General features: G+C 51.1%; 1 protein-coding gene across 1 annotated transcript; it reads left to right on the top strand.

Annotated features, from left to right (window-relative positions):
• The first annotated feature begins 8,115 nt into the window (after positions 1-8,115).
• On the top strand, positions 8,116-8,918 carry LOC147968088 (uncharacterized). Its single transcript, XM_087523384.1, has 2 exons — positions 8,116-8,409; positions 8,478-8,918. The coding sequence occupies exons 1-2, from the start codon at positions 8,116-8,118 to the stop codon at positions 8,916-8,918; spliced, it is 735 nt and encodes a 244-aa protein (XP_087379510.1).
• The last annotated feature ends 4,003 nt before the right edge of the window (positions 8,919-12,921 follow it).

Here is a 12,921-nt window from a genome sequence, read left to right as displayed (position 1 = left end):
TAAGTCCTTGACATCGTGGTTCATCCGATGAGATCATCGTGGAACATGTGGGAGCCAACATGGGTATCCAGATCCCGCTGTTGGTTATTGACCGGAGAGTCATCTCGGTCATGTCTGCATGTCTCCCGAACCCATAGGGTCTACACACTTAAGGTTCGGTGACGCTAGGGTTATAGAGATATTAGTATGCGGTAAACCGAAAGTTGTTTGGAGTCCCAGATGAGATCCCGGACGTCACGAGGAGTTCCAGAATGGTCCGGAGGTAAAGAATTATATATAGGAAGTGCTATTTCGGCCATCGGGACAAGTTTCGGGGTCACCGGTATTGTACCGGGACCACCGGAAGGGTCCCGGGGGTCCACCGGGTGGGGCCACCTGCCCCGGGGGGGCACATGGGCTGTAGGGGGTGCGCCTTGGCCTATATGGGCCAAGGGCACCAGCCCCAAGAGGCCCATGTGCCAAGAGATGAGGGAAAGGAAGAGTCCTAAAAGGGGAAGGCACCTCCTAGGTGCCTTGGGGAGGAGGGACTCCTCCCTGGCCGCACCCTTCCTTGGAGGAAGGGCCAAGGCTGCGCCCCCCCCCCCTCTCCCTTGGCCCTATATATAGTGGGGGGAAGGGAGGGCAACCATATCTAAGCCCTGGCGCCTCCCTCTCCCTCCCATGACACATCTCCCTCCTCCCGCAGCGCTTGGCGAAGCCCTGTTGGAATCCCGCTACTTCCACCACCACGCCGTCGTGCTGCTGGATCTCCATCAACCTCTCCTCCCCCCTTGCTGGATCAAGAAGGAGGAGACGTCGCTGCTCCGTACGTGTGTTGAACGCGGAGGTGCCGTCCGTTCGGCGCTAGGATCATCGGTGATTTGGATCACGACGAGTACGACTCCATCAACCCCGTTCTCTTGAACGCTTCCGCGCGCGATCTACAAGGGTATGCAGATCCACTCCTCCCTCGTTGCTAGATGACTCCATAGATAGATCTTGGTGACACGTAGGAAAATTTTGAATTTATGCTACATTCTACAACACACTTAGCCATAGAATTCTATAATTTTAAATTTCGGCGAAGCCCCTGGTATTCGGAAGGCCAAATTTGGGGCGCGTTACACGCCTTTAAGCCAGACAGGACCGACTCCTCGCTCTAAGCGGCATAAGTCTTTAGGGACTCGAAACCTCGCCGAACAGCGACCAATCTCTCGCCTTATCATGACAGTCAGTTTTAGCTTTCTCTACTGAGGTGCTTAACCCAGCAGAACCGGGGCACAATCGCAGTAGTTCTCCTAGCGCTACCTTAGCCGATAGAGCAGAACGTAAGGTACCAAAACATAGGAGTCGGGCAAACCCAACATTTGACCAAATACATGATTCAGAGCTGATGCATATAATGCTATAAGTTCGGGGTGCCGCACTTGTGAAAGTGTTCGGACTTCTCACACCATATTGTGGGGTACTTAAGCCCCTGGTGTATTGGTCGTACCAAAGTGTACAGTTGCAAGGCGTCATTAATGAACACACACACACATATATATATATATAGATATATATATATAAAGGAAAATGCAATAATAGTCTTAATGCTATGCATTGTTTATTCAAAAAGGTGCGTTAAAGCAGAATGATACAGATAGTGCGATAAGCAAAAAGTAGGACTATGTCCCTTCCAAGGGCAAGCTGAGGGATAGTATTAAAGCAAATATTTCACTCGTTGTCGTAATCCACCTGGGAGTTCCGTGGTGTGACATAGCTTTATGCCTCCTTGGTTGCTGCATCATGTGTTCGGCAATCATGCTGCCGGATAGGGTTTCCAGAGATTAAAGTCCTGAAAGAGAAAAATAACAAAGCGGGAAGCCCGTTTAAGCCGCGTCTTGGGGCGTGCCGTAGTTGTGCCCCCCTCCCCACCTGTGCCCATGGTATTTTTAATGTGTAATTATGTACGCGTGGCACGGATTTCACCGTTTGGCTGGGACTAGGGTGGGGGACGCATTGCTACGCGAGCTCAGATCGTGCCAGGCGGTCTAGTTGCCGATTACTCCGAGCGCGCTTGAAGCTGTCCGGGTCTTGAAATGCCGGACTGGTGGATTGCCTTGAGAGGCTGCTTTGCGCTTCTGCTGCGAGGGCCGCAGGGTGCTCCTTCGTGCGGAGAGAGCGCTCTGTGTTTCCATTAACTGTGATGACCCCCCGAGGTCCTAGCATCTTGAGCTTGAGGTATGCATAATGCGGTACCGCATTGAATCTCGCAAATGCGGTTCGCCCGAGCAGTGCATGATAGCCACTGTGGAACGGGACTATATCGAAGATTAATTCTTCACTGCAGAAGTTATCCGGGGATCCGAAGACCACTTCTAGTGTAATTGAGCCTGTGCAATGGGCCTCTACACCTGGAATGACGCCTTTAAAGGTCGTTTTTGTGGGTTTGATCCTTGAGGGATCTATACCCATTTTGCGCACTGTGTCCTGGTAAAGCAGGTTCAGGCTGCTGCCGCCATCCATAAGGACTTGAGTGAGGTGAAATCCGTCAATGATTGGGTCTAGGACCAGTGTGGCGAATCCTCCATGACGGATACTAGTGGGGTGGTCCCTGCGATCGAAGGTGATCGGACAGGAGGACCATGGGTTGAACTTTGGGGCGACTGGCTCCAACGCATATACGTCCCTGAGCGCACGCTTCCGCTCCCTCTTGGGGATGTGGGTTGTGTATATCATGTTCACCGTCCGCACTTGTGGGGGGGACCTCTTCTGTCCTCCGGTGTTCGGCTGCCGGGGCTCCTCTTCGTCATCGCTATGTGGCCCCTTATCTTTGTTTTCGGCAATTAACTTGCCGGCCTGCTTGAATACCCAATAATCCCTATTGGTGTGGTTGGCTGGCTTGTCGGGGGTGCCGTGTATTTGACATGAGCGATCGAGTATGCGGTCCAAACTGGACGGGCCCGAAGTGCTTCGTTTGAATGGATTTTTCTGCTAACCGGGTTTAGAGCCTTTGAATCCGGCATTGACTGTCGTATCCTCAGTATTATCGCTGTTAATGCGGCGCTTATGTTTGTTGCAACGTGACCTGCTATTACCGTCCTTGGTATCCGAAGTACCATGGTTCTTTGATATGTTATTACTGCGAGCTAGCCAGCTGTCTTCTCCCGCACAAAAGCGGGTCATGAGTGTCGTGAGGGCTGCCATAGATTTTGGCTTTTCCTGACCAAGGTGCCGGGCTAGCCACTCATGGATGTTGTGTTTGAAAGCTGCTAAGGCCTCTACATCCGGACAGTCGACGATTTGATTTTTCTTTGTTAGGAACCGAGTCCAGAATTGTCTGGCCGATTCTTCTGGCTGCTGAATTATGTGGCTCAAGTCATCGGCATCTGGTGGTCGCACATAAGTGCCCTGAAAATTGTCGAGGAATGCGGCTTCCAGATCTTCCCAACAGCTAATGGACTCTGCTGGCAAGCTGTTAAGCCAATGCTGCGCTGGTCCTTTGAGCTTTAGTGGGAGGTATTTGATGGCGTGTAAGTCATCATTGCGGGCCATGTGGATGTGGAGGAGGAAATCCTTGATCCATACCGTAGGATCTGTTCTGCTGTCGTATGATTCTATATTTACGGGTTTGAAACCCTCTGGGATTTGATGATCCATGACTTCGTCTGTGAAGCATAAGGGGTGTGCGGCGCCTCTGTATTGGGCTATATCGCGACGCAGCTCGAATGGGTCTTGCCCGCTGTGTTCGGCCCGGCCGGACTATCCGGCGTGACGTTTATCGTCTCGCATAGTGGCGCGCCCTCGTGATCCGTAGATCGATCTTGCATGTTTTGCTTTGTCCTCCAATACGTCTCGCAGGTCTGGCGTATTTCCCCATGCCTTTTTATTTGAATGGCGTCGGGGTGCAGGCTGAACTTTTGGCTGGAATGCCTCTCTATCGCGGCCACGAGGTGGCCGATCAGCCGCATCATACGCTTCTTCCTCCAGTCGAGGTAGCAACCTGCATTTTGGGTAACTCTTGGAGGGGCGTTCGAGTTTATATTCCTCGGTCGCGAGGACTTCAGTCCATCTGTTAGCTAGCAGATCTTGATCAGCTTGAAGCTGCTGCTTCTTTTTCTTGAGGCTATTTGTCGTGGCTATAAGCCGGCTCTTGAAGCGCTCTTGTTCGACGGGATCCACTGGCACGGCGAATTCGTCATCGCCGAGGCTTGCCTCGTCTTCGGAGGGGGGCATGTAATTATCATCCTCCGCCTCTCCATCTGCCGCTCTCTCAGGTGGGCTGGCTCCTCCATCCTCCTGCTCTAAATCTCGCTGGAGGGGATTGTTGTTATCGTCGGCACTATCTGGAGTGTTATTATCTCCTGTGCCAGTATCACCACTTTTGCTTTGGCGGGACTTAGAGCGGCGCCGATGACGTTGGTGCTTGGGTTGCTTCTTGGAGGGGTCATCCTCCGTTGTCTCATTGCCATTGCCTTCTTTGTGTGTGTCCACCATGTATATATTGTATGATGAGGTGGTTGTCCAGTGCCCTGTGGGCAGTGATTCCTCTTCGTCTCCCGCATCATCGTCCATACCGTCAATGTCTTCGGAGTCGAAGTCGAGCATGTCGGTTAAGTCATCGATAGTGGCTACTAAGTGGGTGGTGGGTGGGCCACGAATTTCTTCGTTGTCCGCATCCCAATCCTGTCGGACATAGTTCGGCCGGGATTCTCCTGACAAGGAGAGAGACCTTAATGAGTTCAGTATGTCGCCAAAGGGCGAGTGCTGAAAAATATCCGCGGAGGTAAACTCCATGATTGGCGCCCAATCGGATTCGCTAGGAACGGGCGCAGGCGGTTCGGAGTCCGTGGCCGGAGAAGGATCCGGCAGTTTGACAACACGGCTCTCGTGCAGGGTAAGGTCGATGTTTGGCTCGATCGCCGCTGAGGATAAGGCCTCCGTGGCGGGGTCCATCCACCCGTCCATGGACGGCGCAACTGGCTCCGAATTGAGGGTCGGAGCGGCTGCCGGTGCGATCTCCTGAACACTGTCTGATGGTAGAGCTAAATCGTACTCATCGTGACCGCATGACGCACAAGGAAGAGGCTCGAATCCGTCGAAGATCAAGTCTCCACGGATATCGGTCGTGTAGTTTAAGCTTCCAAACCTGACCTGGTGGCCAGGGGCGTAACTTTCGATCTGCTCCAGATGGCCAAGCGAGTTGGCCTGCAGTGTGAAGCCGCCGAACACAAAGATCTGTCCGGGGAGAAAAGTCTCACCCTGGACTGCATCGCTATCGATGATAGAAGGAGCCATCAAGCCTAACAGCGACGACACAGAGGAACTCTCAATGAAAGCACCAATGTCGGTGTCAAAACCGGCAGATCTCGGGTAGGGGGTCCCGAACTGTGCGTCTAAGGCGGATGGTAATAGGAGGCAGGGAACACGATGTTTTACCCAGGTTCGGGCCCTCTTGATGGAGGTAAAACCCTACATCCTGCTTGATTAATATTGATGATATGGGTAGTACAAGAGTAGATCTACCACGAGATCAGAGAGGCTAAACCCTAGAAGCTAGCCTATGGTATGATTGTATGTTGTCCTACGGACTAAAACCCTCTGGTTTACATAGACACCGGAAAGGGCTAGGGTTACACAAGGTCGGTTACAAAGGAGGATATATACATATCCGTATTGCCTAGCTTGCCTTCCATGCCAAGGAAAGTCCCATCCGGACACGAGATGAAGTCTTCAATCTTGTATCTTCATAGTCTAACAGTCCGGCCCAAGGATATAGTCCGGCTGTCTGGAGACCCCCTAATCCAGGACTCCCTCACTTTCCTTAATGGAAATTGGAATCTAATATTTCCTTCCTTCATATCAATAATTGCACCAATCGTTCTAAGGAAAGGTCTACCAAGAATAATAGGACATGAAGGATTGCAATCTATGTCAAGGACAATAAAATCTATGAGCACATAATTCCTATTTGCAACAATAATAACATCATTAATTCTTCCCATAGGTTTGTTAATAGTGGAATCCGTAAGGTGCAAGTTTAGAGAGCAATCATCAAAATCACGGAAACCTAACAAATCACACAAAGTCTTTGGAATCGTGGAAACACTAGCACCCAAATCACATAAAGCATAGCATCCATCATCTTTAATTTTAATTTTAATAGTTTGTTCCCACTCATCATAGAGTTTTCTAGGGATAGAAACTTCCAATTCAAGTTTTTCTTCATAAGATTGCATCAAGGCATCAACGATATGTTTAGTAAATACTTTATTTTGACTATAAGCGTGAGGAGAATTTAGCACGGATTGCAACAATGAAATACAATCAATCAAAGAGCAATTTTCATAGTTAAATTCCTTGAAATCCATAATAGTGGGTTTAGCAACATCTAGGGTTTTAATTTCTTCAATCCTACTTTTATCAATTTTAGCATCAAGATCAAAAAATTCCGAATTCTTGGAACGTCTTCTAGGCAAAGGTGGATCATATTCAGTCCCATCATTATCAAGATTCATATTGCAAAACAAAGATTTAATAGGGTCATCCTCGGGCAAAGCTGCTGGATTGAACGCCTCCACCCCCACACCCGCTCCCGCGCCGACCTCGCCACCTTCCGGCTATCTGGGCGCACGCACGACCCCGACAAGATCCATCGCGCTGCCATTCTTGAGGTGGTCGAGCAGGTGCCGGCGACCTTGGACTCTGACGCGCCCACCATCAGGATCCTGACCTACCCCATCTCCATCGCGCTCGCCCGTTCCGTCATGATCAGACCGCCAGCGACTACAAGGCCCTCGGGTGCAGGGCCAGACCACGAGCGCGGCGCCGGCGGGAACCGCGACCCCGCCCCTGACCGCGGACCGGGCCGCGCGCGCCGCCGCGGATGCAAGCGCAGGCGCACGGATGCGGCCGCCCCTGGCCGGGCCGACGGCATGGCCATGGACGACCTGGGCTGGCGCATCGCTAGGCAGGGAAGCTCTGATGGCCTTTCCTCGTCGCCGACATGGCCTACCAGCGCCGGCTCCGGCGCGGCTCCGCCCGCGAACCCGCTGCGTACGGGCATGACGCCCTGGCCTGGACAACGAGGGGGCCACCTCCTGCATCACCATTCCAGAAGAGGAAAAGGCAGAGGAAAGCAAAAGGAGCAGACAACTGAGGGCCCGTCTGGCTGCACTGACGTGGTCGCCGCAGACGCCCACCTGTGCCCGGTCAGGCCATGTGTCGATCCGCGACCGGCCGCGAGTTCAAGTCTGGTGGCTGGCAACGATCCCAATGACGATCCTGTGGGGCAAGGCCCGCCCGCCCCTGACACACCGGCTTGTCGGGATCTGGCCCCTGCCACGGGTGAGCATGTCGCCTTACAGGAGGGATCTGCACCACCAGAGACCCGGTCGGGACAAAGTGGAGATACCACCCCACCCGAGCCAGAGGTGGGGCTGGATTCCGCTGACCAACCCGCCGCCACCAACCCCGCACGCGCTGCCTCGGGCGGGGAAACGCCCTCCCTCGGCGCCAATCCTCCCGCCCATGATGATGGGCCACCCCCACCTGCTGCCGCGTAGCCGGCCCGCAGCCCAGCTGGCCCGATCGTGATTTTGCGACGGCCCACACCCACACCTCCCCAGCTATCCCCAAACGCTAGGGCCGGGACAAACCAAAGCCCAAGTGGTCGCACGCCGTGCCACTTCGCCTCGCCCCCAATTACGCTGCGGCGATCCCGAGGCCGCACCACGCCACAGCCATGGACCCTTGGAGAGTTTCTGGCCTCCACCACGAAACACCTCAACGCCGCCCTGTCGACCCCGGGAAAGAAGCCACGCCGACCCCTCAACTTCGCCTCCCCGCGCCATGGACGATCTGCAGCTACGACCTGCCAACCGAGCGCCCCTCCCACGGCAGAGCAGCGCGCCCACGTGCAAATCCCGCGCACTCTGGGGATCATCGGGATCGATCAGAAGATCACTGCCGCTGAGATGAAAGCCTACGACGACATGTTCGTGGCACCGCTACCCCTGACGGTCCTCAAGGCCATTGCCACACTGGTTGACCGCGAGATCCCAGTCTGCATGGCATCGGCTACGACCGGCGGCATCGACGTTGCATGTGAAGGCTAGACCAGTTCACGCGCGTCTACCCGTCGATCCCATTCCTATGGACCACGGCCTTAAGATTTCTATCTGGAATGTACGCGGCTTGAACGCGCGGGCTCGGCGATATGCTATCCGGTCGCTGCTGGACACCACCGGGGCCTCCATTGTATGCATCCAAGAAACAAAAATGGAGTTGATCTACTCGGCTATTGTCCTGGATGCGCTTGGTTCCGAGTTCGATGACTACACATACCTCCCGGCCGATGGCACGCGTGACGGCATCTTGCTGGCGTGGAAGAGCAGGGCCGTGACCATCACGGACCCAATGTTCACCACCAATGCGATCACCGCTAAGGTGACCACGGCCACATGCACACCTTGGTGGCTAACGGTGGTATACGGACCCCAGGAAGATTCCTGCAGGAGCTTCGCGAGATCCATGCCGAGTGCCCGGAACCATGGATGGTTTGCGGCGACTTCAATCTCATCCTCCGCGACGACGACAAAAACACGGGCAACATCAACCGGCGTATGATGGGCACATTTCGCCGTCTCACCAATGACCTCGCGCTCAAAGAGATCTACCTCAACGGGCGGCGCTACACTTGGTCCAATGAGCAATCACCGCCGACTCTCATGCAGCTCGACCGTGTGCTTTGCACTGCTGATTGGGAGGACACGCATAGCGGATGCCACCTCCGATGTCTCGCGGCTGTGGTGTCAGACCACGCCCCGTTGCTGCTGGACTGCTCACTCACGCCTACCTCACACAGACGGTTTCACTTTGAGGAGTACTGGCTACGCTTGGACGGATTCCACGATGTGGTGACCGCGGCCTGGGGCTCTACATGTTGGGTTTCGTAGTAATTTCAAAAAATTTCCTACGCACACGCAAGATCATGTGATGCATAGCAACGAGAGGGGAGAGTGCTGTCTACGTACCCACGCAGACCGACTGCGGAAGCGTTGACACAACGTAGAGGAAGTAGTCGTACGTCTTCACGATCCAACCGATCAAGCACCGAAACTACGACACCTCCGAGTTCGAGCACACGTTCAGCTCGATGACGATCCCCGGACTCCGATCCAGCAAAGTGTCGGGGAAGAGTTCCGTCAGCACGACGGCGTGGTGACGATCTTGATGTACTACAGCAGTAGGGCTTCGCCTAAACTCCGCTACAGTATTATCGAGGACTATGGTGGCTGGGGGCGCCGCACACGGCTAAGGAATAGATCACGTGGATCAACTTGTGTTTCTTGATCTATCTTTGGTGCTAGCCCTGCCCCTCTATTTATATCTTGAGCCCTGGGGTCGAAACTTGGAGTTAAAGCCTTCACAAAATCGGTTTCACCTGATAGGCAAGAGTCCTTCTCGGACTCCAGGGCCAGACGCCAGGGATCCCGGCGTCTGGACCCAGACGCCAGGGACCCTGGCGTCTGGCCCCTGGACTCCACAAAACTTCCTTTTGCGCTTTCCAAAAACCTTGTGGGCTTTCCCCTTTGGCCCAAATAAAGTGTTCTCGTACCCAAACATTTCGGGAAACATCCGGAACCCCTTCCGGTGATTTCCGGAACCCTTCCGGTGACCAAACACTATTATCATATATATCAAACTTTATCCCCGGACCATTCCGGAGTTCCTCGTCATGTCCGTGATCTCATCTCGGACTCCGAACAACATTCGGTACATCAAAATGCATAAAACTCATAACAACTGTCATCGTAACTTTAAGCGTGCGGACCCTACGGGTTCGAGAACAATGTAGACATGACCGAGACACGTCTCCGGTCAATAACCAATAGCGGGACCTGGATGCCCATATTGGCTCCTACATATTCTACGAAGATCTTTATCGGTCAGACCGCATAACAACATACGTTGTTCCCTTTGTCATCGGTATGTTACTTGCCCGAGATTCGATTGTTGGTATCCAATACCTAGTTCAATCTCGTTACCGGCAAGTCTCTTTACTCGTTCCGTAATACATCATCTCACAACTAACATATTAGTTGTAATGCTTGCAAGGCTTATGTGATGTGCATTACCGAGAGGGCCCAGAGATACCTCTCCGACAATCGGAGTGACAAATCCTAATCTCGAAATATGCCAACCCAACATCTACCTTTGGAGACACCTGTAATGCTCCTTTATAATCACCCATTTACGTTGTGACGTTTGGTGGCACCCAAAGTGTTCCTCCGGTAAACGGGAGTTGCATAATCTCATAGTCATAGGAACATGTATAAGTCATGAAGAAAGCAATAGCAACATACTAAACGATCGGGTGCTAAGCTAATGGAATGGGTCATGTCAATCAGATCATTCAACTAATGATGTGATCTCGTTAATCAAATAACAACTCCTTTGTCTATGGTTAGGAAACATAACCATCTTTGATTAACGAGCTAGTCAAGTAGAGGCATACTAGTGACACTCTGTTTGTCTATGTATTCACACATGTATTATGTTTCCGGTTAATACAATTCTAGCATGAATAATAAACATTTATCATGATATAAGGAAATAAATAATAACTTATTATTGCCTCTAGGGCATATTTCCTTCAGTCTCCTACTTGCACTAGAGTCAATAATCTAGATTACTCAGTAATGATTCTTACACCCATGGAGCCTTGGTGCTGATCATGTTTTGCTCGTGGAAGAGGCTTAGTCAACGGGTCTGCAACATTCAGATCCGTATGTATCTTGCAAATCTCTATGTCTCCCACCTGGACTAGATCCCGGATGGAATTGAAGCGTCTCTTGATGTGCTTGGTTCTCTTGTGAAATCTGGATTCCTTTGTCAAGGCAAATGCACCAGTATTGTCACAAAAGATTTTCATTGGACCCGATGCACTAGGTATGACACCTAGATCGGATATGAACTCCTTCATCCAGACTCCTTCGTTCGCTGCTTCCGAAGTAGCTATGTACTCCGCTTCACATGTAGATCCCGCTACGACGCTTTGTTTAGAACTGCACCAACTGACAGCTCCACCGTTTAATGTAAACACGTATCCGGTTTGCGATTTAGAATCGTCCGGATCAGTGTCAAAGCTTGCATCAACCTAACCATTTACGACGAGCTCTTTGTCACCTCCATATATGAGAAACATATCCTTAGTCCTTTTCAGGTATTTCAGGATGTTCTTGACCGCTGTCCAGTGATCCACTCCTGGATTACTTTGGTACCTCCCTGCTAGACTTATAGCAAGGCACACATCGGGTCTGGTACACAGCATTGCATACATGATAGATCCTATGGCTGATGCATAAGGAACATCTTTCATATTCTCTCTATCTTCTGCAGTGGTCGGGCATTGAGTCTTACTCAACTTCACACCTTGTAACACAGGCAAGAATCCTTTCTTTGCTTGATCCATTTTGAATTTCTTCAAAATCTTGTCAAGGTATGTGCTTTGTGAAAGTCCAATTAAGCGTCTTGATCTATCTCTATAGATCTTTATGCCTAATATGTAAGCAGCTTCACCGAGGTCTTTCATTGAAAAACTCTTATTCAAGTATCCCTTTATGCTATCCAGAAATTCTGTATCATTTCCAATCAGTAATATGTCATCCACATATAATATCAGAAATGCTACAGAGCTCCCACTCACTTTCTTGTAAATACAGGCTTCTCCGAAAGTCTGTATAAAACCAAATGCTTTGATCACACTATCAAAGCATTTATTCCAACTCCGAGAGGCTTGCACCAGTCCATAAATGGATCGCTGGAGCTTGCACACTTTGTGAGCTCCCTTTGGATCGACAAAACTTTTTGGTTGCATCATATACAACTCTTCTTCCAGAAATCCATTCAGGAATGCAGTTTTGACATCCATCTGCCAAATTTCATAATCATAAAATGCGGCAATTGCTAACATGATTCGGACAGACTTAAGCATCGCTACAGGTGAGAAGGTCTCATCGTAGTCAACCCCTTGAACTTGCCGAAAACCTTTTGCGACAAGTCGAGCTTTGTAGACAGTAATATTACCGTCAGCGTCAGTCTTCTTCTTGAAGATCCATTTATTCTCAATTGCTTGCCGATCATCGGGCAAGTCAACCAAAGTCCATACTTTGTTCTCATACATGGATCCCATCTCAGATTTCATGGCTTCAAGCCATTTTGCGGAATCTGGGCTTACCATTGCTTCTTCATAGTTCGTAGGTTCATCATGATCTAGCGTTCCAAACAAGGAAGACTAAATTTGTTCATACAGCATTCAATAACAGGGAAAGTGCGGATCTGAAGTTCGCAGGGAAACCGCCCGACCCCAAATTCGTCCGCAATGCACAAGCACCACTCGAGCGTTCCAAACAAGGAAGACTAAATTTGTTCATACAGCATTCAATAACAGGGAGAGGGGGGCGGGGGGGGGGGCGCTCTTACTCTTGAGAGCGGCGTCGATGCTGGAGTGGGAGGAGGCCATGGTGGCGGCGGCGGCGGCGGAAGGTTCTAGCGGAAGCTTAGCCACCGCTAGGGGTGTAGGGTTTCGGGAAGGGAGCGGTTGAAGGCGAGGCGACGGCGAGACGGGGAAGGAGGCGGTGTCTATGGCGCGAAAGGCGGAACGGGCTGGGGCGGGGAAGGAATGAAAACAAGCAGCCGTCACTGGAAAATCCTATTTGACCAATATTGACTGAGAGCAATTTGTCATGAACGTTTTTGAATCTGAGAACAATTTGTCATTTTAAATAACGAATTTTGAATGGATGAACAATTTTGACTGCCTTGAACATTTTTTAATCCAAGAACTAACTTTGTGTTACTTGTAGCAATGGAACATCGGCAAGAACGAGTGCGGCTTTTAGATGCATGAACAATAAGGCCATAAAAAAAGGAAAAGTAATTGAATATTATAGTGGA

This window comes from Triticum urartu, chromosome 5A (assembly GCF_056163025.1).
Source record: "Triticum urartu cultivar PI428250 chromosome 5A, HENAU_Tu73, whole genome shotgun sequence".
Taxonomy (NCBI): domain Eukaryota; kingdom Viridiplantae; phylum Streptophyta; class Magnoliopsida; order Poales; family Poaceae; genus Triticum; species Triticum urartu.
Note: the sequence above shows the minus strand (reverse complement) of the source record. Positions and strands in the feature narration are given on the sequence as shown.